Source organism: Primulina eburnea, chromosome 7, assembly GCF_022965805.1.
Source record: "Primulina eburnea isolate SZY01 chromosome 7, ASM2296580v1, whole genome shotgun sequence".
In the NCBI taxonomy this organism is placed as follows: domain Eukaryota; kingdom Viridiplantae; phylum Streptophyta; class Magnoliopsida; order Lamiales; family Gesneriaceae; genus Primulina; species Primulina eburnea.
In genome coordinates this window covers 23112182-23139578 of record NC_133107.1, presented here as the reverse complement: position 1 = coordinate 23139578, position 27397 = coordinate 23112182, and the positions used below count along the sequence as shown (strand labels likewise).

Here is a 27397-nt window from a genome sequence, read left to right as displayed (position 1 = left end):
AATAACTATGGTCAAGAGTAGACTTGCACATTTCATGCTGTGACCAGACAACACACATGGTCTGGCTGTAGTAAAACTTATAAGATAAAATAAAATATATTGAAAAGAACTCTAAATCAAATAAAAGCCATAGTTTTAGAGCAAACCGTATAAATGGTAACCCTGACTATCTAACTCATCATCTGCTATTTGGATCACCAAGCAAGTACAAGTTTGAGGACGAGCATGCGCAGAATGAAGCTATATTTGTCCTCGGATTTGAATGTCTTCGCGCATTATGTTCCAACCAACTACATCATCCTGTCGAGGCGAATTTGATCATTTTGTCGAGGGATTCTTTCCATAGGAGAAATCACCTGAGGCATTGACATACCCACGGATACAATAATCTCTGCCAAAAACAAGAAATAAATAGTCTGAAAAAACCCCAAATTTGCACAACTGGAACACAATCATGAATACCTGACACTAAATCAAAACAATAAAACTGGAATTGATGTTATGTTCAGGTTCAGAAAATCATCATCCCACATCCTTCAAACACCAAACCCCTCCCAATTTAGGTCCCAGGATTCTAAATAATATAGTAGATAATATATTGAAGGTAGTAGTTTTTGCACGCAAGGCCGTCCTATCCTAAGTGCCTTTAGCCAAAATTTTTAATTCATAGAACGTTTAAACAACTCAGAAGAACAAAGATGATAAAATCCTAGGAAAATAAGCCTATACTTTCAATGTAAGCTTACTTATGAAAAAGAATTCGGGCCAATCATCACATAAATGAAACTGTTGGTTACTCTCACAAAAACTAAAATACACACCTATCCCTTCTCTGATAGACAGATTGGGCCTAATAATCTCCTCAGAGTTTACTAGAAAGATGTCTCCAATGTATAAATGATTTGTCGGCACATAGACGGAGCATAACTCTTCATCCCCATCATCTCTCTGCAATCAAATGAATTGCTTGTCAATCCAATTGAAGTACCAACGAAACAAATGGAATCCAGTGTGATGGTAACGCTGTAAAATGTATATCGCATGCACCTGAAGAATTACTGATGATGTAATAAAACCCAAAGCATATTCTCCAATCCGAGGTGATGGATTATGGCAACTTCCTTGAATGCAGTTGTGTTCTGGTCTGACATTCAGAAACACATGTTTAATAAACATTCAATACATCATTGCGTGAAGAACCAACTACATGTGAGGAATTTAAAGGTTGCAAACAAGTTGACACGGTATACACTTTAATGCCTGAACTTCGAAGGTCAAGACCATATATAAATTATTTTGTATTTTTTCTGAAAATCTTTAGAATGCGATTATTATATACAATTCATCCAATACAAAGTAATAATGGAAATTATTATGTCATACCGTTATTACAAATCTTAACATATGAATTTTTATCAATGATTATTATTTCACTAAAATTTAATGTTGAAAGTTTTAAAAGGAATGCTTAAAACTGAATCAAGCTCAACTGAGCTAGTAGAGCAACAAGACTTGCACTTTTATGCTGATCTAGAATGCAATGACAGAAAGACATTTTAGAATTTCGTCTATGCACTTACCAAGCTTGATTATGCCACAAAAAGTGAAAAAACCAGAGGTCTATCCCAATAATGTCTAAGAACTAAAAGTGAGAAGCAAAAAGGAAAGACATCAAGCCCCTACAGCTAGGCAAAATGAAAATCTCCCATTTGTAACAGTTCAATTACAGGAAAATAGCAAATCTCAGGAAATAAGCCAGCACCTGACAGACCAATTGATTCAAGGAAGCTATCTCACGAAGCAAATCATGAATTTAAAGAATGAACCTGATAGCTAACCAAGATTAATATGTTCTAGGCAGTGTGCACCTATTTAAGGCGTTTCCTACTTTTAAGGTAACAATTCAAGATTCTCTCCCACGTTGGATTTGGTAAAAATTATTTAAGTCGCTGCAAATACCCCAAATTATCAGTTTTCAAAACTAAGGCGGAATAACTGAAAATAACAGTGTATATTACCAAAGTAAATTGCCAGAAACATGTATATAAAATTTCCAGAGAATGTTTGTCACAAATAATGCCTTGTGTTACTTCATTATATGTTATCTGAAACTAATATTTCACAAAATTTTAAAAAAAGACATATAACGGATACCTGGAGATATAGCAGAACTAATTTGCTTTGAAGCTGAATATATATGTTTTACAAATGGCATTCTCTTTATAAACCATTCTCCAATCAAGAAAATGGTTGTACCCTGTCATGCCCCGGGATGGGGGTTAGTTGACACCGGCGTTGCTCTCAAATATTCATTCGAAAACAACAAGCCTCAGAAGTACAGAATTTCAGAAACCCGTCTTTTATTCATAATAATCATTGTCTGTTACAACTCAATGACAAATGTTTTACAGCGGAAATGTAAAACCATAAAATTACATTGTCTGAACAGATGCAGCGGAAAATAAAACATAAATCAGAACTAAGAACAACGATCTTCATCACCAGCCCCAAAACTGACGTTGCTCATCTTCTTCTATCAACTCTTCCTCGTTCTTATCTGAGATGGGTTTGGTGGGTGAGTGATATGATTGTCACTCAGTAAGCAGGGGCGGGAATAACTCCCAGTTTTCGAAATCGTTTTCAACAGAAACACAAATACAATAATATACAGAGAACTCTTGTTTTCAGAACAGTAATCAGAATTCAAGAATTACAGAACAAAATTCAGAATTAGTATGCACTGAGCACGTTAGTGAATTTCATGGCTAAACTGATATCAGTCCCCTATATGTTCTCTCCTCTAAGGGGTGAGGCCAGAATCAGAATCAGAATCAGAATTCAGAAATGTTCAGAATATATATTCCTACCATTAGTTCACTAGGGAGTTTCAGTGCTTCAAAATCATATATCAGAAATCATACAGAAACTGAACTTTAAAACAGAATTATCAAACGGATTTCAAGATATTTACATATAAGCCCACTTACAGTAATTTGCTTAAAGTTTCGGTTGAAGTCTACTGGAATTTGGCTGTTCTCGCTACTGGATTTTGCTGCTTGACAAAGGCACTCTTTCTTAACTCGAAATTTAAGTGATAATCTCAAAGCTTGTGTAACTCATTTCAGAGACTTGAGGGTGTTATTTATAGGCCACAATCTGACTGTTACGTTTCCAATTAATGGCCATAATCTGACATTAACAGCCTTTATTCCATGTTAATGCTTCAGTTACAAGTCTGAGCTGAATCAGTAACTGACTGCTGCTTCTTTCTCGCTCTTCTGCTGCTGCTGATTTTTCGTTCTTCTTCTACTGCTGCTGCTGGAAAATACATGTCTGCTGGAAAAGTACCAGCTTCTGAATATTATCTTCTGCTGGAAATTTTGCATTGCTTACTGAAATGCTTTTGCTGGAAATTCGGGTTCTCACATCCCTCCCTCCTTATGAAAAGTTTCGTCCTCGAAACTTGGCTGTACTTGATCTTCAAAGAGATAGGGATATTGTGTTCGCATCTTTTCTTCCAACTCCCAAGTAGCTTCTCTTTCGGTGTGGTTGGACCATTGTACCTTGACATATGGAATAGTTCGTCGCCTCAGTACTTGGTCTTTGCTATCCACAATTCGAATCGGAATTTCTTCATACTTCAGCTCTTCATTTAGATTGCTCTCAAACAGAAGTGGTCCAGCTTCCAGTATGTGACTTGGATCAGGAATATATCTCCTCAGCTGCGATACATGGAATACATTGTGAATTCTTGACATGTCGGGTGGAAGTGCTAATCTATAAGCAAGTGTTCCCACTTTCTCAAGAATTTCAAATGGTCCGACGTATCTGGGATTTAGTTTCCCAGCCTTGTTGAATCGGATTACACCCTTAATGGGTGACACTTTCACATATGCCTTCTCTCCAGCTTCAAATTCCACGGGCCTTCTTTTCATGTCCGCCCAGCTTTTCTGTCGATCTTGTGCAGATTTTAGTCTCTCCTTGATCACAGCAACTTTATCCACTGTTTCTTGGATCAGTTCGGGTCCGACGATGGATTTTTCCCCTACTTCATCCCAATACAGTGGTGATCGACATTTTCGTCCATACAAAGCTTCGTATGGTGCCATTTCAATGCTGCTGTGATAACTATTGTTGTATGCGAACTCAATTAAGGGCAGATGTTCGCTCCAATTACCACTGAAGTCCAAGGCACATGCTCTCAGCATATCTTCTAGAGTTTGAATTGTCCGCTCTGTTTGGCCATCGGTCTGAGGATGATAGGCCGTGCTAAGAGTAATTTTGGTCCCCATAGCTTGTTGAAAGCTCTTCCAAAAGCGGGATATAAACCTCGGATCTCTGTCCGACAGTATGCTAGCTGGAACTCCATGCAATCGTACGATCTCATTCATGTACAATGTGGCTAGCTTGTCCAAACTATAATTCATGCGGACAGGTAAGAAATGTGCAGATTTTGTGAGTCTATCCACGATTACCCATATTTCGTCATGACTTTGTCTCGACTTTGGTAAACCAACTACAAAATCCATGGAAATATGTTCCCATTTCCATTCCGGGATTTCTAATGGTTGAAGAAGTCCACCAGGTCTTTGGTGCTCTGCCTTGACTTGCTGGCACACGTGACACTTGGAAACAAATAGTGCCACGTCTTTCTTCATTCCACTCCACCAAAAATTTTTCTTCAAATCTCTGTACATCTTGGTACTGCCCGGATGGACTGAAAATTTCGACTTATGTGCCTCAGACATTACTTCTTGTCGAAGATTATCGATGTCTGGTACGCACAATCGTCCTTTCATCCACAAGGTTCCTTTGTTATCCGTCTCGAAATCTGGTGATTTCCCTTCTTTAATTTGCTCTTTTAGTTTCAACAAAGCGGGGTCTCTATCTTGACTCATCTTGATTGTCTCTCGAAGACATGGTTGTGCTGAAAGTGATGCCAGGATCACCTTACTCATATTCTTTCGACTTAAAGCATCTGCTACTTTGTTGGCTTTGCCTGGATGGTAGCTTATTGTCAAGTCGTAATCCTTCATGAGTTCGATCCATCGTCTTTGTCTCATATTTAGTTCCTTTTGAGTGAACAAATATTTGAGACTTTGGTGATCGGTGAAAATCTCACACTTGGCTCCATAAAGATAGTGTCTCCAAATCTTTAGTGCGAACACCACTGCAGCTAATTCAAGGTCATGTGTTGGGTAATTCTGTTCATACGGCTTCAACTGTCTTGACGCGTATGCAATCACCCTTCCCTCTTGCATGAGTACACATCCTAAACCTTCTTTGGATGCATCACTATAGACGGTGTAGTCCTTACCTTCCATAGGTAATACTAGCACTGGTGTGGATGTAAGCTTCTTCTTCAAAGTCTCGAAGCTTTGCTCACATTTTTCACTCCATTGAAACTTAGAGTTCTTCTGTGTGAGCTTGGTGAGAGGTATGGCTATTGAGGAAAATCCTTCAACAAATTTTCGGTAATAGCCTGCTAGTCCCAAGAAGCTTCGTACCTCTGTCACATTCTTTGGTCTAGGCCAATCCGAAATTGCCTCCACTTTCTTAGGGTCCACAGATACTCCTGCTGCTGATATTATGTGTCCCAAGAATGCGACACTCTCTAGCCAGAATTCGCATTTCTTGAACTTGGCGTATAGTTCCTTTTCTCTCAACTTCTGTAGGGTGAGATGAAGATGTTCTTTGTGGTCTTCTTCACTTGACGAATATACTAGAATATCGTCGATGAATACCACAACAAACTTGTCTAGAAATGGTTTAAACACTCTGTTCATGAGATCCATGAATACTGCCGGAGCGTTTGTTAATCCAAACGGCATCACTGTGAACTCATAGTGTCCATACCTTGTTCTGAAGGCTGTCTTCAGAATGTCGTCTGTCTTGACCTTGAGTTGGTGATAGCCTGACCTTAAGTCGAGCTTGGAAAAGACTGAAGCTCCTTTGAGTTGGTCAAACAAGTCATCTATCCTTGGAAGCGGATACTTGTTTTTGATTGTGATCTTGTTCAGCTCTCGGTAGTCGATACACATTCTCATGCTTCCGTCCTTCTTCTTTACAAATAGGACAGGAGCTCCCCACGAAGACGCGCTTGGTCGAATCTGCTTCTTATCCAACAACTCTTGAAGTTGCTCTTTGAGTTCTTTCAACTCTGCTGGGGCCATTCGGTATGGTGCTTTTGAGATTGGTGTAGCATTGGGCATTAAGTTAATCTCAAATTCCACTTCGCGATCGGGAAGTTCGCCCGAGAGTTCTTCAGGAAAGACATCCGGGAATTCTTGTACAACTGGAATCTCTTCTAGCGTAAGTGCGGTTTCTTTCTTTACCTCGCTTAACATAGCTAGGTAAACTTCTTCTCCACTTTTCATGGCTTTCCAAGTTTGAGAAGCAGAAAGAAGAGTCTTTCGTTCTTTGGTCTTGCCATGGAATAAAATTTTCTCTTGGTGTGGAGCTTGGATGGTTACCGTCTTTCCATGACAGTCTACTAAGGCATGATTCTTGGCTAACCAATCCATTCCAAGAATTACGTCGAAATCCACCATGTTTAGTTGAATCAGGTTTGCCTTGAATTTCTGATCTTCTATGAGAACATTAATATCCCGATATAGAGTGCGAGTTTCTAAAATTCGATTTGCAGGAGTGGCTACTCTATATGGTTCTTCTAAGTTATCAGGTTTAGCTCCTAACCTTTTGGCAAATCTTTTAGTGAATGAATGCGTAGCACCACAATCAAATAACACATAGGCAGGTATATTATTGATCATAATGGTACCGGCTACGACATCATTTGAGTTGTTCGCCTCTTCTTGAGTGATAGCATAGACTCGAGCATTTGGCTTGTTCTCCCTAGTCTTGTTTGGAGGTGTTCCTCCTGCTGGTCCGTTCCTTGGATCTGGAAGAGGACATTGAGCAATGCGATGGTCCATCTTTCCACAACGGAAACAAGCTCCAGAATTCCTACGACATTCACCAGTGTGTGTGAATCCGCAAGTTTGGCATTTGACTCCTTCTTTGTTTGATTGAGAAGAAGTGGTTCCTTTCGATGGAGTACTGGTAAATTGGTTGCTCGAAAACTTAGGCCTCTTGAATTGCTGGCCCGATTGGTACTGGCTTGGCTGAGGACGTTTGAGTTTGTTCTCGCCTTCACGCCTCTTGATGTCATTCTCAGCCCTGATGGCGGCTCCCATCAATTCATCAAAACTATTGGGCTCGATAACGGCAAGGGCAGATTGAATACGGCTGTTCAATCCCTTCTTGAAGCGATGCATCTTCAAGGCCTCGTCTCCCATTATGGTTGGGGAGTAAGTTCCCAATGAGTGGAACTTGGATGAATACTCCACCACTGTCATGTTTGGTTCTTGAACCAAGCTTTCAAATTCTGACAGCTTTTGCACTCGAACTGCTGTCGGAAAGTACTGCCTCAGGAATGCCTCTCGGAACCTTTGCCAAGTGATAGGTTCCGTCTCTATCATAGCTGGTGAGACTCCTTCCCACCATTTGGCAGCTTTATCCACAAGGAAATGTGTAATCACCTCTACTCTGACCCTTTGGGGAACCTCAAGTAGTCGAAGATGGTTTTCTACCTCTTTCATCCAATTCTGTCCCACTTCTGGATCGGTGCTTCCATCGAAGTTAGGGACTCTTGCTCTTTGGAGAGCCTCATAGTGCTGCTTCGTTCCATTCTGAGCTGGAGGTGGTGGCGGTGGTTGATTAGCATTTGGGTTGACAAACCCTTGCAGCGTAGTTGCCACGATCGTGGCTATGGCAATCAAATCGGCCTGACTGAGGCCAACTGCTGGTGGTGGTTGAGGTGGTTGTTGTTGTTGTGCTTCCTCATCGTTGCTGTTATTGTTGCGGTTGCCGTAACGAGGATTGCGATTGTTTCTAACTAGTCTTCCGTCCATTTCCTACAGTTATGAAAGTTCTAAGATTGATGGCAGAATAGAGACTAAACAAAAGAAACACAATGTTTATGTAATTGCCCGAGAATTAAATATGAAACCAATTGATCGAAAGAGATTTTATTGATTTCCCAAGAAATTGCAATTACAACGAAATATCGAAATTGTTAACAAGAAGATAAATGGAACAAGTGTTATTATAAAGAAAACAACTACTGATAAACTAATCTGCTACTTCTCCTAATCCCAAATCCATAAGATCCTCTCCAACTTCTTCTACCTCTTCTGGTTCTTCTTCAGGTTCATCTTGGTTGGCTATTACTGTTTGTAGATGTTCAATATGACCATGCAGAACTGCATTCTGGTCGCTAAGAACTTCAACAGTACTCTGCAACTCATGAATTTGAGCATCGGTCTGCTCACTATACTGATTATGCTGGTGCACAAGTTGGTGATTCTGATCCTTGAGTATTTGGATCTTGTCAACAAGTGTATCACGTAGCTCGATGAACTCTGCCACAGTCTCTTGGGATATTTCAAACTCCTCTTGAATCTTCCTATTCCTCTCTTCTGCTTCATGCACATAGTGAGCATAACGTTGAACATCACCCTCTAAGTGCTCTGCTCGACGCTCTAACTCATCTTTGTCCAACTTTAAACAGTAGTTATTCCCCTTGAGCTTTTCTAGTTTCCTTTCTAAGCTCTTAATGTAGCTACTTTGGTCCGCCATATCCTACATCCAAAAGCATAAGGGTAAAGGTTCAGAAATGATCTCAAGAATATAGGTCGAGTTATAGACAAATACTGGAATGAATAGAGTCAGTAAGCCTATAACATTCAATAGCAGAAAAATAGCTCAAAAATTTTCGGTCTCAGAATGGCGTGAAAAATTTACTAAAAATCGTTCACATCAAGAATATGAATGGTACCAAGTTTGGTGCAAAAATACTAAGCCATTTGGAAATGAAAATTCCTCAAAGTTTCGAAAAGTTGGAAAATTTTACGGAAATGATGATATTACTATCTAAACGATGGATTTTGGGCTTCGTCGGTGGTGCTAGAACGAAGAATGGTTCTAGGTTAGGTTCTCCTCGTCGAGAGCTTTCCAACGCCTACTTTTAATGGTAAAAATTCCTCCTGGATCAAAAGTTATGGCCGTTTGAAGTTTGCGCGAAAAACACCTCAACTTCTATGCCATTTGCAAGGTCTACTGCATTCCCTTGCTGTAATACACTTGCTACTGCAATTCTGATGCTACTGCATTCAGTCTGCTGCTTTTCCAGCATTGTCTGCTGCTTTCCGAGTCTACTGACCCAGTCTTCTGCATTCAGATCTACTGGTTTCCTTCTACTGGTTCTGGTTTCAGACTACTGGTCTTATCCTACTGTTTTTTGTCTACTGGTTTTGGCCTACTGATTATTTTTTTTTTTTTTAAAACTCGTTTCAGTAGTCTATTACAGTAGCTTATTTTCAGTTGTCTATTTTAGTAACCTTCAGAACTTATTCTCAGAAGTCTATAAGAACTTATTATTTCTAGTTCCTTCTCCCCAGATTATGAAACCCGGTTCTGCTCTGATACCACTTCAATGTCATGCCCCGGGACGGGGGTTAGTTGACACCGGCGTTGCTCTCAAATATTCATTCGAAAACAACAAGCCTCAGAAGTACAGAATTTCAGAAACCCGTCTTTTATTCATAATAATCATTGTCTGTTACAACTCAATGACAAATGTTTTACAGCGGAAATGTAAAACCATAAAATTACATTGTCTGAACAGATGCAGCGGAAAATAAAACATAAATCAGAACTAAGAACAACGATCTTCATCACCAGCCCCAAAACTGACGTTGCTCATCTTCTTCTATCAACTCTTCCTCGTTCTTATCTAAGATGGGTTTGGTGGGTGAGTGATATGATTGTCACTCAGTAAGCAGGGGCGAGAATAACTCCCAGTTTTCGAAATCGTTTTCAACAGAAACACAAATACAATAATATACAGAGAACTCTTGTTTTCAGAACAGTAATCAGAATTCAAGAATTACAGAACAAAATTCAGAATTAGTATGCACTGAGCACGTTAGTGAATTTCATGGCTAAACTGATATCAGTCCCCTATATGTTCTCTCCTCTAAGGGGTGAGGCCAGAATCAGAATCAGAATCAGAATTCAGAAATGTTCAGAATATATATTCCTACCATTAGTTCACTAGGGAGTTTCAGTGCTTCAAAATCATATATCAGAAATCATACAGAAACTGAACTTTAAAACAGAATTATCAAACGGATTTCAAGATATTTACATATAAGCCCACTTACAGTAATTTGCTTAAAGTTTCGGTTGAAGTCTACTGGAATTTGGCTGTTCTCGCTACTGGATTTTGCTGCTTGACAAAGGCACTCTTTCTTAACTCGAAATTTAAGTGATAATCTCAAAGCTTGTGTAACTCATTTCAGAGACTTGAGGGTGTTATTTATAGGCCACAATCTGACTGTTACGTTTCCAATTAATGGCCATAATCTGACATTAACAGCCTTTATTCCATGTTAATGCTTCAGTTACAAGTCTGAGCTGAATCAGTAACTGACTGCTGCTTCTTTCTCGCTCTTCTGCTGCTGCTGATTTTTCGTTCTTCTTCTACTGCTGCTGCTGGAAAATACATGTCTGCTGGAAAAGTACCAGCTTCTGAATATTATCTTCTGCTGGAAATTTTGCATTGCTTACTGAAATGCTTTTGCTGGAAATTCGGGTTCTCACATACCCAACCACGACGAAGCAAATATACCAACAAAAAAATAAAGATTGTTGATGTAATGAAACCGAATCCTGCAACAGATAAATTTTAAACAAAAATAATTAGACCAAAACAAATCATATTCTTACAAACAAAATTGCCTGTATATTAAAATGTGATTCCTGATTAAAAATACAGCCCAGGGTCCGATATGTATAAGATGCCATCTAATGGAATTGCTACTGAAAGGAACTGAGTTGATCCTATTTCAGTTATTTAAAATAAAAGAAAACTTATGCATTACTTTATCCATAATTTTGAATCTATGAAGCAAAAATCAAAAGGAGAAATTTAGATTGTAAGATCAGGATTTGATGGCTTACAAAATATGTCAATGCCAAGTCTTTCATAAATAGGACTGAAGTAACCATCAACAAACTGAATAAACCACAATGTGACAAGAACTGAAACAGCGACTGGAAAGAGAACGACACTACAAGTTAAAATCATCAGAAAAACCAAGTACATGAAAACATGAGTAAGGGCTGAAAAAAGAGTTCTTAAAAATCAAATAATCCAAATACCATCCAGTCATAAACTTCTTCGAAACCCAACTCTGAAGAACAGCACAGCAAGCCTGACCAAACACTTAGGTAAGAGCCACATAATCTGGGGATAAAATTATTGGTTGCAGACAAATAAAGAGGGTTAAATCGCCCAAAAAAAGGATTTCCTAATAAAGGATCACTACTAGCATGAATCTGTGTTTGCAATCACTAAATGACCCTTGAAGTGCTATCAAACAAATCATGCGGGATCCAAGCATAATTAATTAACAGAGAAGCCTAGAACTATCAACCATAATGGAAGCTAGTTTCCCCTCATCTCCAAGGTTTAATGAAACGAACCGTACTTCTCATACTTAAAATTTGCGGAAAAATTAAAAATTTTCTTGAATGTAAAAAAATACTTTCAATGTCTGCCATAAAATATCTCAACCAAGTCCCCCATAAGACATGGTTGTTCAAAATAACTAAAATAAAAATTTGCTCACAAAAGGTTTGCTCAAAGTATTTCCATCAAAATATGAAATCAGAGTAATTTAACTTTTTCATAAAACTTAAACATGGCGGTCCTCGGGTTTAGCCTCCCGCTCAGTCCAAGCCTGCCCCTTGGTCACCACCTCATGTCTCCTCATCAACATACTCACCTGCATCGATCAAGTCTAGTGAGTCTAAAGACTCAACACGTATAAACTGGAATAACGAGTACTACATAATAAAATCACATCCAACTTTAAAATAGGACATACATAACTTGAACTTGAACTTGCGTATTAAAACTTGAACATACGTACATACATACTTCGACGTGCCATAACTTAAACTTTTCATAAACATGCTGCATACTTGAACATACTTGAACATACATAACTTCATCGTTTTGCGTAGAGGATGTTTCAAAACAAGTGACCCATACATAATAAACGTCTGATCAGACACACCACAGTACTGGGCTGACAGGGACGTATCCACTGTCGCATACATGAGATCCCCGTTCATAATTTAACGGGCTGGTTGGTCCCCGTTCATAATTTAACGCTTTCCAACCACGATCTAACCCGTTCATAATTTAACGGGGCGGAGAGGTCCTCGGCCACGTTCACCGACTTCCAAACCCATTCATAATTTGGTCACAAGTCAATTAGCATACCTCAAAAACTTAAACATATTTTCTTTGCACGTCAAACATATTTACTTGGCGTTGAGGGATTCGTTGGGCTTCGATCGGGGCCGTTGCTGCACATACTGATCATGGATTGACATGCTTAACTTGCATACTTAGACGTAGGTAAATCATGCTCACTTACGAGTTCATTAAATTCTTAGGACGTTCTACAATTCCCCATGACTCGACTTTGTAAATCATTGTACTATCCCATGACTTCTAACCTCAAAGCATAATAAATTATCCTTCCCCAAAAATGAAGGACACGGATCCCGTACCTACATCCGTGTAGGCTCTGGACATTGACACCGAAGGAAAACAAAGGCACGGACCCCGTGTCAGGGTCCGTGTAGGTACTGTAAAAGGACTACTCGGGAAGGGAAGGGGCACGGACCCCGTGTATGGGTCCGGAACCAGGTCCGTGTACCTACTGTAAAGACGCACCAAGGGAAAACAAAGACACGGACCCCGTGCTCGGGTCCGTGTGGGGGTCCGTCTGCACACTGAACGAAGAAACCTGCGAGAAAACTTATGCACATGCCTACACACCCAAATTGACAATTGAACACTATGATCCAACACCTTAAGGACACCATAACATTGCATAAAACTTATATAAACACTTCAAAATACGACGTCCACCATACTACCCAATACAACGCTAATTAGCAATTGACATCAATCGAGTTCCTACGACTTAAACTAATTCAAACGCCTAACGACGTCTAACAAAACCTTGAAAGATACAAAAAACCTCAATACTAACATACTCATACGCAGCAACGATCGCCCGTCGGTTTCCAACGAAGCCTGCAACACTGAAACTTCAAAAATCCAATGATACCAAACTTTTCTTAAAATTTCAGTTTGAGCAGTCACACGAAAAATATCATAACTCTCTCATTTTTCGTCCAAAAATCTCGTACTTTATATCAAATCGAAGGTATCGAAAAGTTCTACGTTTTTGCCGTTTAAAGTTTTCTCAAAATATGAACAGAAAAATCGCAGTATTTGAAAAGACAGCAAAAACGAGTTTTAGATCTAAAATTTTACCCTCGAAATTGATCCGATCTATAATCCGCTCAAACTACTAACATGATACATAACTTTTACGCATAAAAATCAACGCAACGCATAATATGACTTGATCGACACAGCAAGAACAGAATATACGTGCCTTTTGATGATAAACTTTACCGAAACGGCGATACCGATGCGGGAACGGAGCGAGGCTTGATCCGGGACGAACGTGGCTCGATTTTCTTGAAATAAACTCCACAAAATATTGCTGGAAATTATAAAAGGGGTAGGCGGCTGCTGTAGGGAGGGAGGCCCTAGGTTTTCTATTCTCAAAAATATAAAACTAGAATGAATTTTGATAGTGTGTGTGTGTTACGGCTTTGTGTGTGTGAAAAAGGTGTAAGTGTGTGTGGGTGTGAGGTTAACGTGAGTTAGTGGTGAAGTTAGGGAAAATAATTTGCTTAATCATGAATTAACCACTAATTTAAATTAAATCAAACACTAACTCACTCAATTTCCTTAATTGAAATAAAACACACACTAATTTTAAAAGTTCTAAACTCCTAAATTACTAAATACATAAATAAGACTTTTAAAATATTAAAAACTTAATACTTATTTAAAATGCCCCATTCTTAACTTAAAATAAAATACCACACTTCAAATTACTGAAAATCGTCACCGGTCTTATCCTCGATCCCGCCTCGAATAATCGCCTGAACATAAAGCTCAAGAAAAACGTTTAAACATGAATCAACTAAATATATTATAATTTGAAATAATGCAAATTCATAAATCATGAATTAAAACTCAATTTAATGAAATAAACATGCATTAAAACCATTTAGAAAAACGCATAAGGAATTTAATAACTTGCACGCACGTGGTTAATGTAGATCTCAAATTTCGGTACGTTACAATCTATCCCCCTTAATTTGAATTTCGTCCCCGAAATTCGCTTATCCTTGATAATCCAAAATTTTAAGATTCTTAATTCTAGTATCCCAACGATCCACGCTACCGCTGCGCTACTCTGATATAAACTTAAGTCATAGTCTGTCCCTACGTCTCTTCAATCCCCCTTTAAATCACCTATCAAAACCTCGTTTGCGAGTCACAACTTAAAGAGCGACTTATGGTAACTTAGTTTACTTTACTACGACCTTGAATTCTGACTTTTCTCGTTGTTCCCAATATTAGAAATGGAGGTTCAAACTTATCGTATCTTACCTTCTTTATACTATACCTGTAATGTCAACGACCTATTACATTAGCATTTATGCAGTTCAACTTAAGAACTCTTAGCACCAAAGGTTACTGATCAACTTCTATCCTCGACAATACACTTAAAAGTTAAACCTTATCTTAACCCCATAATAATATTGGCCTACAATCCTTGAATTGAATTTTTACCTTACGATGCAAACTTACATAACTTAGCTATTTACGAGTACATCTCAAATATAAAATTGTTGCCAACCTTTAATTTCGAGTAACATAAATCCGTAAAACCCCAAAATATATAATATCGATCCTCTTCTTAAATAATAAAAACTTTCTAGCATCAATCATAAGCTTAAACTATTTTCTTCACGATTACAATATAGTTAAAGCCTAAGACACTTGAGCCTTCCTCATTGGAACGAATGTTCCACTTAGACGTATCCCCAATACTCAATTAATTCTAGCGTATAAAACTTAATAAATTTCCTTTATTAATAATGGACTAACTCTAATGAATCAACTCCACTTATAACCCATAGAATTTTAGAATCCCCATATCAAGCTTGTAGATTTCTTACTCAATAAAAATCTTAATATTCATTTATTGATAACTTATGTTGAACACCAATAATTCCCTTTGTTTATTTCACCCAAAAATTCCGTATGAGCAAATATCCCATAAATTTGAAATTCAACCTTACGTAGTCCAAATAGTTTTGGATAACATAATTCCAACACACATATTCACTTACTCCCAAGTTTCTTCATAATTTACAAAAATTTCCCAAGACAAGGTGTCTACCTCAATGCTTACATGCGTCGTCTATCAAATAACCTAATCATCAACCATACCCAACCTTCTAGAAAAAATCAAATTCCAACAAAGGTACAAGCTTAACTGTTACAATCATGACTAAAACTTATGACACATCAACTTAAGTTCCCAAAAAAAAAAATTCGCTAACTCAATGTCTATTCTTATAACTTAGCTAACCGATCGAATTTACCTCAAATTGTTATCACCCTGAATTTTAAATTGCCGCAACATTAATTCACTAGCGCTTAACTTTTCGAGCCCAATGTCGATTCATCTTACAATCCCTTTGATTACCATTTCTTATAATATTATAACCCCGATACTTTAAGGTTCTAATGATCCCTTCGAGCTTAAATCATCGAAAATACCTATCATTTAAACCATTCAACTCTCACTTACTACTAAACTAGTCCCCCAAATTCCTTAAAATTGTAGCATTAATTCATTATTTCCTCAAAATTATCCAGTTTGTCCTAAATTTCGGAAATTCCACATTTACCCATAAGTTGTTGGCGTTCCTAATTCCATCTTATAGATTTCTCGTAACACAAAGTTCAATAATTTTAGGCTTATTAAACCCAAAATCAATTCCATAACCTCGAAAAGCTACTGATCTTACTCCAGTGTTCCTTAAAAGTTCGAACTAAATCCTCAAAAATTTCGAAATTTGCAATTTGGTCCTTAAAGTTCCCACAATTTATATTTTTGACCCTACAACTCTTTGAAATTTGCATCTTCGTACCCATAAATTTTTCGACTTAACCTCATTAACCTTAAAATTCTTTGCACTCAAAATTAAATCCCCAAAATTTGGTAAATTTGAAAATAATCCCTTAGAGTATTGCTTTACACTTAGGTCCTTAAAATTCTCAATTCATGAAATTCAATCCTTAAATATATCTAGATAGAACATACACTTTAAATAAATTCTTCGTCTTATACTTACAAAGATCGTCGTAGTCTTCGAATCATTAATCCTTACATAAAATCTTCAAAAATTAATTAAGCTAGCAACCACGAACCATTTGTAATTTCTTAGAAAATCTACAAGTCCCAAAAGCATTCGTAATTGTCAAATTTAACTTATGACTCACTAGTCTAACATCAGTACTACTATCCAAAAATTAATATAGAAAAAATCATTTACAACTTTTTCTAACGCCCAAAAGCAAAATTCTTACTCATGTCCAATTCCACCACACCAGCGTGCAAGAAAATTAAATAGTTTTTCATTTCATGTCGTAACATGCATAAAAATTTTAAAGATCCATTCTCAACTCATAACGACATGCAAACCCGTACTCCAAAACGTATGTCATATAAACATACAGGTGATAGAATTAAAACATGCACATACCGAAATCATGACTTCATGCTTACTACTTAAAAGACTTTAAAACTGTAAAACTTACAGACTTGAGGTGTGAATTCGAGAGCTTCTTGCGACTGGCAGTAGGCATAACCCTTTACAAGAACACCGCTCTGATACCAACTGAAACGAACCGTACTTCTCATACTTAAAATTTGCGAAAAAATTAAAAATTTTCTTGAATGTAAAAAAATACTTTCAATGTCTGCCATAAAATATCTCAACCAAGTCCCCCATAAGACATGGTTGTTCAAAATAACTAAAATAAAAATTTGCTCACAAAAGGTTTGCTCAAAGTATTTCCATCAAAATATGAAATCAGAGTAATTTAACTTTTTCATAAAACTTAAACATGGCGGTCCTCGGGTTTAGCCTCCCGCTCAGTCCAAGCCTGCCCCTTGGTCACCACCTCATGTCTCCTCATCAACATACTCACCTGCATCGATCAAGTCTAGTGAGTCTAAAGACTCAACACGTATAAACTGGAATAACGAGTACTACATAATAAAATCACATTCAACTTTAAAATAGGACATACATAACTTGAACTTGAACTTGCGTATTAAAACTTGAACATACGTACATACATACTTCGACGTGCCATAACTTAAACTTTTCATAAACATGCTGCATACTTGAACATACTTGAACATACATAACTTCATCGTTTTGCGTAGAGGATGTTTCAAAACAAGTGACCCATACATAATAAACGCCTGATCAGACACACCACAGTACTGGGCTGACAGGGACGTATCCACTGTCGCATACATGAGATCCCCGTTCATAATTTAACGGGCTGGTTGGTCCCCGTTCATAATTTAACGCTTTCCAACCACGATCTAACCCGTTCATAATTTAACGGGGCGGAGAGGTCCTCGGCCACGTTCACCGACTTCCAAACCCATTCATAATTTGGTCACAAGTCAATTAGCATACCTCAAAAACTTAAACATATTTTCTTTGCACGTCAAACATATTTACTTGGCGTTGAGGGATTCGTTGGGCTTCGATCGGGGCCGTTGCTGCACATACTGATCATGGATTGACATGCTTAACTTGCATACTTAGACGTAGGTAAATCATGCTCACTTACGAGTTCATTAAATTCTTAGGACGTTCTACAATTCCCCATGACTCGACTTTGTAAATCATTGTACTATCCCATGACGTCTAACCTCAAAGCATAATAAATTATCCTTCCCCAAAAATGAAGGACACGGATCCCGTACCTACATCCGTGTAGGGGTCCGTGTAGGCTCTGGACATTGACACCGAAGGAAAACAAAGGCACGGACCCCGTGTCAGGGTCCGTGTAGGTACTGTAAAAGGACTACTCGGGAAGGGAAGGGGCACGGACCCCGTGTATGGGTCCGGAACCAGGTCCGTGTACCTACTGTAAAGACGCACCAAGGGAAAACAAAGACACGGACCCCGTGCTCGGGTCCGTGTGGGGGTCCGTCTGCACACTGAACGAAGAAACCTGCGAGAAAACTTATGCACATGCCTACACACCCAAATTGACAATTGAACACTATGATCCAACACCTTAAGGACACCATAACATTGCATAAAACTTATATAAACACTTCAAGATACGACGTCCACCATACTACCCAATATAACGCTAATTAGCAATTGACATCAATCGAGTTCCTACGACTTAAACTAATTCAAACGCCTAACGACGTCTAACAAAACCTTGAAAGATACAACAAACCTCAATACTAACATACTCATACGCAGCAACGATCGCCCGTCGGTTTCCAACGAAGCCTGCAACACTGAAACTTCAAAAATCCAATGATACCAAACTTTTCTTAAAATTTCAGTTTGAGCAGTCACACGAAAAATATCATAACTCTCTCATTTTTCGTCCAAAAATCTCGTACTTTATATCAAATCGAAGGTATCGAAAAGTTCTACGTTTTTGCCGTTTAAAGTTTTCTCAAAATATGAACAGAAAAATCGCAGTATTTGAAAAGACAGCAAAAACGAGTTTTAGATCTAAAATTTTACCCTCGAAATTGATCCGATCTATAATCCGCTCAAACTACTAACATGATACATAACTTTTACGCATAAAAATCAACGCAACGCATAATATGACTTGATCGACACAGCAAGAACAGAATATACGTGCCTTTTGATGATAAACTTTACCGAAACGGCGATACCGATGCGGGAACGGAGCGAGGCTTGATCCGGGACGAACGTGGCTCGATTTTCTTGAAATAAACTCCACAAAATATTGCTGGAAATTATAAAGGGGGTAGGCGGCTGCTGTAGGGAGGGAGGCCCTAGGTTTTCTATTCTCAAAAATATAAAACTAGAATGAATTTTGATAGTGTGTGTGTGTTACGGCTTTGTGTGTGTGAAAAAGGTGTAAGTGTGTGTGGGTGTGAGGTTAACGTGAGTTAGTGGTGAAGTTAGGGAAAATAATTTGCTTAATCATGAATTAACCACTAATTTAAATTAAATCAAACACTAACTCACTCAATTTCCTTAATTGAAATAAAACACACACTAATTTTAAAAGTTCTAAACTCCTAAATTACTAAATACATAAATAAGACTTTTAAAATATTAAAAACTTAATACTTATTTAAAATGCCCCATTCTTAACTTAAAATAAAATACCACACTTCAAATTACTGAAAATCGTCACCGGTCTTATCCTCGATCCCGCCTCGAATAATCGCCTGAACATAAAGCTCAAGAAAAACGTTTAAACATGAATCAACTAAATATATTATAATTTGAAATAATGCAAATTCATAAATCATGAATTAAAACTCAATTTAATGAAATAAACATGCATTAAAACCATTTAGAAAAACGCATAAGGAATTTAATAACTTGCACGCACGTGGTTAATGTAGATCTCAAATTTCGGTACGTTACAATCTATCCCCCTTAATTTGAATTTTTTCCCCGAAATTCGCTTATCCTTGATAATCCAAAATTTTAAGATTCTTAATTCTAGTATCCCAACGTTCCACGCTACCGCTGCGCTACTCTGATATAAACTTAAGTCATAGTCTGTCCCTACGTCTCTTCAATCCCCCTTTAAATCACCTATCAAAACCTCGTTTGCGAGTCACAACTTAAAGAGCGACTTATGGTAACTTAGTTTACTTTACTACGACCTTGAATTCTGACTTTTCTCGTTGTTCCCAATATTAGAAATGGAGGTTCAAACTTATCGTATCTTACCTTCTTTATACTATACCTGTAATGTCAACGACCTATTACATTAGCATTTATGCAGTTCAACTTAAGAACTCTTAGCACCAAAGGTTACTGATCAACTTCTATCCTCGACAATACACTTAAAAGTTAAACCTTATCTTAACCCCATAATAATATTGGCCTACAATCCTTGAATTGAATTTTTACCTTACGATGCAAACTTACATAACTTAGCTATTTACGAGTACATCTCAAATATAAAATTGTTGCCAACCTTTAATTTCGAGTAACATAAATCCGTAAAACCCCAAAATATATAATATCGATCCTCTTCTTAAATAATAAAAACTTTCTAGCATCAATCATAAGCTTAAACTATTTTCTTCACGATTACAATATAGTTAAAGCCTAAGACACTTGAGCCTTCCTCATTGGAACGAATGTTCCACTTAGACGTATCCCCAATACTCAATTAATTCTAGCGTATAAAACTTAATAAATTTCCTTTATTAATAATGGACTAACTCTAATGAATCAACTCCACTTATAACCCATAGAATTTTAGAATCCCCATATCAAGCTTGTAGATTTCTTACTCAATAAAAATCTTAATATTCATTTATTGATAACTTATGTTGAACACCAATAATTCCCTTTGTTTATTTCACCCAAAAATTCCGTATGAGCAAATATCCCATAAATTTGAAATTCAACCTTACGTAGTCCAAATAGTTTTGGATAACATAATTCCAACACACATATTCACTTACTCCCAAGTTTCTTCATAATTTACAAAAATTTCCCAAGACAAGGTGTCTACCTCAATGCTTACATGCGTCGTCTATCAAATAACCTAATCATCAACCATACCCAACCTTCTAGAAAAAATCAAATTCCAACAAAGGTACAAGCTTAACTGTTACAATCATGACTAAAACTTATGACACATCAACTTAAGTTCCCAAAAAAAAAAATTCGCTAACTCAATGTCTATTCTTATAACTTAGCTAACCGATCGAATTTACCTCAAATTGTTATCACCCTGAATTTTAAATTGCCGCAACATTAATTCACTAGCGCTTAACTTTTCGAGCCCAATGTCGATTCATCTTACAATCCCTTTGATTACCATTTCTTATAATATTATAACCCCGATACTTTAAGGTTCTAATGATCCCTTCGAGCTTAAATCATCGAAAATACCTATCATTTAAACCATTCAACTCTCACTTACTACTAAACTAGTCCCCCAAATTCCTTAAAATTGTAGCATTAATTCATTATTTCCTCAAAATTATCCAGTTTGTCCTAAATTTCGGAAATTCCACATTTACCCATAAGTTGTTGGCGTTCCTAATTCCATCTTATAGATTTCTCGTAACACAAAGTTCAATAATTTTAGGCTTATTAAACCCAAAATCAATTCCATAACCTCGAAAAGCTACTGATCTTACTCCAGTGTTCCTTAAAAGTTCGAACTAAATCCTCAAAAATTTCGAAATTTGCAATTTGGTCCGTAAAGTTCCCACAATTTATATTTTTGACCCTACAACTCTTTGAAATTTGCATCTTCGTACCCATAAATTTTTCGACTTAACCTCATTAACCTTAAAATTCTTTGCACTCAAAATTAAATCCCCAAAATTTGGTAAATTTGAAAATAATCCCTTAGAGTATTGCTTTACACTTAGGTCCTTAAAATTCTCAATTCATGAAATTCAATCCTTAAATATATCTAGATAGAACATACACTTTAAATAAATTCTTCGTCTTATACTTACAAAGATCGTCGTAGTCTTCGAATCATTAATCCTTACATGAAATCTTCAAAAATTAATTAAGCTAGCAACCACGAACCATTTGTAATTTCTTAGAAAATCTACAAGTCCCAAAAGCATTCGTAATTGTCAAATTTAACTTATGACTCACTAGTCTAACATCAGTACTACTATCCAAAAATTAATATAGAAAAAATCATTTACAACTTTTTCTAACGCCCAAAAGCAAAATTCTTACTCATGTCCAATTCCACCACACCAGCGTGCAAGAAAATTAAATAGTTTTTCATTTCATGTCGTAACATGCATAAAAATTTTAAAGATCCATTCTCAACTCATAACGACATGCAAACCCGTACTCCAAAACGTATGTCATATAAACATACAGGTGATAGAATTAAAACATGCACATACCGAAATCATGACTTCATGCTTACTACTTAAAAGACTTTAAAACTGTAAAACTTACAGACTTGAGGTGTGAATTCGAGAGCTTCTTGCGACTGGCAGTAGGCATAACCCTTTACAAGAACACCGCTCTGATACCAACTGAAACGAACCGTACTTCTCATACTTAAAATTTGCGAAAAAATTAAAAATTTTCTTGAATGTAAAAAAATACTTTCAATGTCTGCCATAAAATATCTCAACCAAGTCCCCCATAAGACATGGTTGTTCAAAATAACTAAAATAAAAATTTGCTCACAAAAGGTTTGCTCAAAGTATTTCCATCAAAATATGAAATCAGAGTAATTTAACTTTTTCATAAAACTTAAACATGGCGGTCCTCGGGTTTAGCCTCCCGCTCAGTCCAAGCCTGCCCCTTGGTCACCACCTCATGTCTCCTCATCAACATACTCACCTGCATCGATCAAGTCTAGTGAGTCTAAAGACTCAACACGTATAAACTGGAATAACGAGTACTACATAATAAAATCACATTCAACTTTAAAATAGGACATACATAACTTGAACTTGAACTTGCGTATTAAAACTTGAACATACGTACATACATACTTCGACGTGCCATAACTTAAACTTTTCATAAACATGCTGCATACTTGAACATACTTGAACATACATAACTTCATCGTTTTGCGTAGAGGATGTTTCAAAACAAGTGACCCATACATAATAAACGCCTGATCAGACACACCACAGTACTGGGCTGACAGGGACGTATCCACTGTCGCATACATGAGATCCCCGTTCATAATTTAACGGGCTGGTTGGTCCCCGTTCATAATTTAACGCTTTCCAACCACGATCTAACCCGTTCATAATTTAACGGGGCGGAGAGGTCCTCGGCCACGTTCACCGACTTCCAAACCCATTCATAATTTGGTCACAAGTCAATTAGCATACCTCAAAAACTTAAACATATTTTCTTTGCACGTCAAACATATTTACTTGGCGTTGAGGGATTCGTTGGGCTTCGATCGGGGCCGTTGCTGCACATACTGATCATGGATTGACATGCTTAACTTGCATACTTAGACGTAGGTAAATCATGCTCACTTACGAGTTCATTAAATTCTTAGGACGTTCTACAATTCCCCATGACTCGACTTTGTAAATCATTGTACTATCCCATGACGTCTAACCTCAAAGCATAATAAATTATCCTTCCCCAAAAATGAAGGACACGGATCCCGTACCTACATCCGTGTAGGGGTCCGTGTAGGCTCTGGACATTGACACCGAAGGAAAACAAAGGCACGGACCCCGTGTCAGGGTCCGTGTAGGTACTGTAAAAGGACTACTCGGGAAGGGAAGGGGCACGGACCCCGTGTATGGGTCCGGAACCAGGTCCGTGTACCTACTGTAAAGACGCACCAAGGGAAAACAAAGACACGGACCCCGTGCTCGGGTCCGTGTGGGGGTCCGTCTGCACACTGAACGAAGAAACCTGCGAGAAAACTTATGCACATGCCTACACACCCAAATTGACAATTGAACACTATGATCCAACACCTTAAGGAAACCATAACATTGCATAAAACTTATATAAACACTTCAAGATACGACGTCCACCATACTACCCAATACAACGCTAATTAGCAATTGACATCAATCGAGTTCCTACGACTTAAACTAATTCAAACGCCTAACGACGTCTAACAAAACCTTGAAAGATACAACAAACCTCAATACTAACATACTCATACGCAGCAACGATCGCCCGTCGGTTTCCAACGAAGCCTGCAACACTGAAACTTCAAAAATCCAATGATACCAAACTTTTCTTAAAATTTCAGTTTGAGCAGTCACACGAAAAATATCATAACTCTCTCATTTTTCGTCCAAAAATCTCGTACTTTATATCAAATCGAAGGTATCGAAAAGTTCTACGTTTTTGCCGTTTAAAGTTTTCTCAAAATATGAACAGAAAAATCGCAGTATTTGAAAAGACAGCAAAAACGAGTTTTAGATCTAAAATTTTACCCTCGAAATTGATCCGATCTATAATCCGCTCAAACTACTAACATGATACATAACTTTTACGCATAAAAATCAACGCAACGCATAATATGACTTGATCGACACAGCAAGAACAGAATATACGTGCCTTTTGATGATAAACTTTACCGAAACGGCGATACCGATGCGGGAACGGAGCGAGGCTTGATCCGGGACGAACGTGGCTCGATTTTCTTGAAATAAACTCCACAAAATATTGCTGGAAATTATAAAGGGGGTAGGCGGCTGCTGTAGGGAGGGAGGCCCTAGGTTTTCTATTCTCAAAAATATAAAACTAGAATGAATTTTGATAGTGTGTGTGTGTTACGGCTTTGTGTGTGTGAAAAAGGTGTAAGTGTGTGTGGGTGTGAGGTTAACGTGAGTTAGTGGTGAAGTTAGGGAAAATAATTTGCTTAATCATGAATTAACCACTAATTTAAATTAAATCAAACACTAACTCACTCAATTTCCTTAATTGAAATTAAACACACACTAATTTTAAAAGTTCTAAACTCCTAAATTACTAAATACATAAATAAGACTTTTAAAATATTAAAAACTTAATACTTATTTAAAATGCCCCATTCTTAACTTAAAATAAAATACCACACTTCAAATTACTGAAAATCGTCACCGGTCTTATCCTCGATCCCGCCTCGAATAATCGCCTGAACATAAATCTCAAGAAAAACGTTTAAACATGAATCAACTAAACATATTATAATTTGAAATAATGCAAATTCATAAATCATGAATTAAAACTCAATTTAATGAAATAAACATGCATTAAAACCATTTAGAAAAACGCATAAGAAATTTAATAACTTGCACGCACGTGGTTAATGTGGATCTCAAATTTCGGGACGTTACATTTAAGGTCCACCATTGAGTTAGAAACTGAAGCCTTGCACTCTTGCTGTCATCGTCAGGCTCACAAAAAAAATATTTCCCTAATATTTCAGATATAATCGTACTTTATCTTCGTGAATTAACGCATGTTCCGTGGGAAACAATGTATTTTTCTCAGAATATTTTTATAGATTGAGAGGGTTTATGAGATTTTTATGCGTAAGCAGGGTTCGCCAGAACGGCCGAATAACGGCCGGAACGGGTGGAACGGAACGGGAACGGTGGCCACCGTTCCAAAGTTTCAGGCCAAATCGTTTGTTGTATTGTAGCGGCGTTATGTGGCGTTTTATCGGCCGCATAACGGGAAAGTGGAACGGAATCGGCGGAACAGAACGCAAGTTGCGACGGATTTGTTTAAAATCGTCGCTCCTAGCGACAGTTTTACCAAAACCGTCGCCGATCATCGGCGACGGTTTTACAAAAACCGTCGCTAAAATTCGTTCGAAGCCCCCCAATCTCGCGCCTTTGCGCGTGTTGGACAGGAAGTAGGGCGCATACTATAATCGTCGTAACGAAACACTATTACAAAATCAATCATCCCATTCTAATGATATTTCGTCATCTCAATCTAATCAATATCCCTATGGAGAATCACGTCAATATCCAAATGTTCGAAATCAATTTAATCTACGAGATAGTGATGAAGAATATAACAATGAGCTCGCTCCTCCGCGTCACTCTTCATGGTATTAGCTTTGGTATGTTATAATTTTTAGTGTGTATTTTCTTATTGTGCTATTATTGTAAAATAGTTTTGTATTGATCTATTAATTTGTAATAACTTGATATATTTTATTTTTTAGTATGATGTCATTTATATTTACATTTTTTTATCAATTTTTTGAATTTATTAATTTTTTATACACACGTTCCGCAACATAACATTGGAACTGGAACGGTCGTTGCCGTTCCAAGCACCGCAACCGTTCCGGCGAACCATGTGCGTAAGAAGTATCAAAGCGCACATCTTTGATCAGAAACTTAAGGCAATTCATTTCATTCAAAGACAGGCTACAAGCAAACACAACTAGCCGTATCCTGAATTACTCTATGTTAACCGTTACCATATCAGCATTTGTCATCAGTTAAACCAATACCTAAGCATATGGTGAAAACAAAGGAGATCCGCCGTCTATACAACACGTGTTAATTCCCTTAATCATTACTCAACTCAGCTAATACAGCCAATAATTCAGTTGACAATTTAAAAATGGTATGCCAAGAATCTGAGCGTAAACCCATCATCATATATTCTCAAAATTCCCCAAAATCTATAAATCTAATTACTCAGAGACAGAAAATCACAAAACAAGTTGACAGAAATAAGAATAAGGCATGAAAAGCGCACACCTTTCGAGTGGAGGAATTGTTAGTGTGGGGACCCGGACGCTAATCATCTTCTTAATCATCTTTGGGATTTAATTATCAATTAAGATAAAACAGGGTCTAAAAATTTTTCTTTTAAATTATAAGTGCGGAAGGTAATGGCATCTAATAATATACATATCTGTATAAAACTACATTTCAGTATAAAGGTACAACACTGTACAACCTAAATCTAAGATTCCAATACTAATTTCAAGTATTAAAATCAAATCTACAGTAAGTCCGGAATCACCACTCTAAACTCGTCTTCTCTCATCATCTTCTGACCTCGATCTTGTCCCACCTGTTGTCATGCACACATACAAAACAAGACAACAGCCGGATAACTCCGGTGAGAGTAAATCCCAGTATAAAACATGGTAAGCATGTATATAAACAATCTAAATCATAAAACATACTCTCATGAACATATTCAAAGCAATAGATTTCATAAAATATGAAATCAAATCAAAATAAGCATGCAACTCAAATCAGATAAATATGCAATTTAAATCAAATAATATAAACATTCTATCATAACTGAAAGCAATAAACATGGGTTTCATAGTCTATGAAACCACATCTATAAACACATGTAGTTCTAGTCCAATCATGTCTAGACTCGACTCAACTATAACTCTAGGGATCCCGGTGTGAATAAGACGTCAATGGCTGTCACCTACCCTCCCACTCGGGGTGACTGTACGTCTTATTCCTAGACTTCGGTCTGAGCTGTATCGAATAATCTACAATAGGACGGTGTCTGCTCCTATGTAACGATACACCGAACGTCTAGAAGTTTGACTGTTTCTGTCAAACTTTCCTATCTCAAATGCAATGAATAACAATCTGTAAACAAAGCATAATCATATCATAAAATAAACAACAATAAT

The 27397-nt window shown here is 37.3% G+C and overlaps 1 protein-coding gene across 7 annotated transcripts; it reads right to left on the bottom strand.

Annotated features, from left to right (window-relative positions):
* On the bottom strand, positions 1-26517 carry LOC140837313 (protein LIKE COV 2-like). Of its 7 annotated transcripts, XR_012119298.1 has the most exons (6): positions 26490-26512; positions 11227-11279; positions 11026-11135; positions 1048-1144; positions 822-948; positions 1-391 (listed from the first exon to the last, which is right to left on the bottom strand). XR_012119298.1 is itself a non-coding variant. In XM_073203441.1 (4 exons), exons 1-4 carry the CDS (start codon positions 1553-1555, stop codon positions 291-293), a joined length of 390 nt encoding a protein of 129 aa, XP_073059542.1. In that variant the 5' UTR covers positions 1556-2252; the 3' UTR covers positions 1-290. The 7 variants fall into 7 exon arrangements, 1 of the variants encoding a protein (XP_073059542.1); XR_012119295.1 differs by having other exon boundaries at positions 11026-11279; positions 26490-26517; XR_012119296.1 differs by lacking the exon at positions 26490-26512 and having other exon boundaries at positions 11227-11534.
* Between the last annotated feature and the right edge of the window lie 880 nt (positions 26518-27397).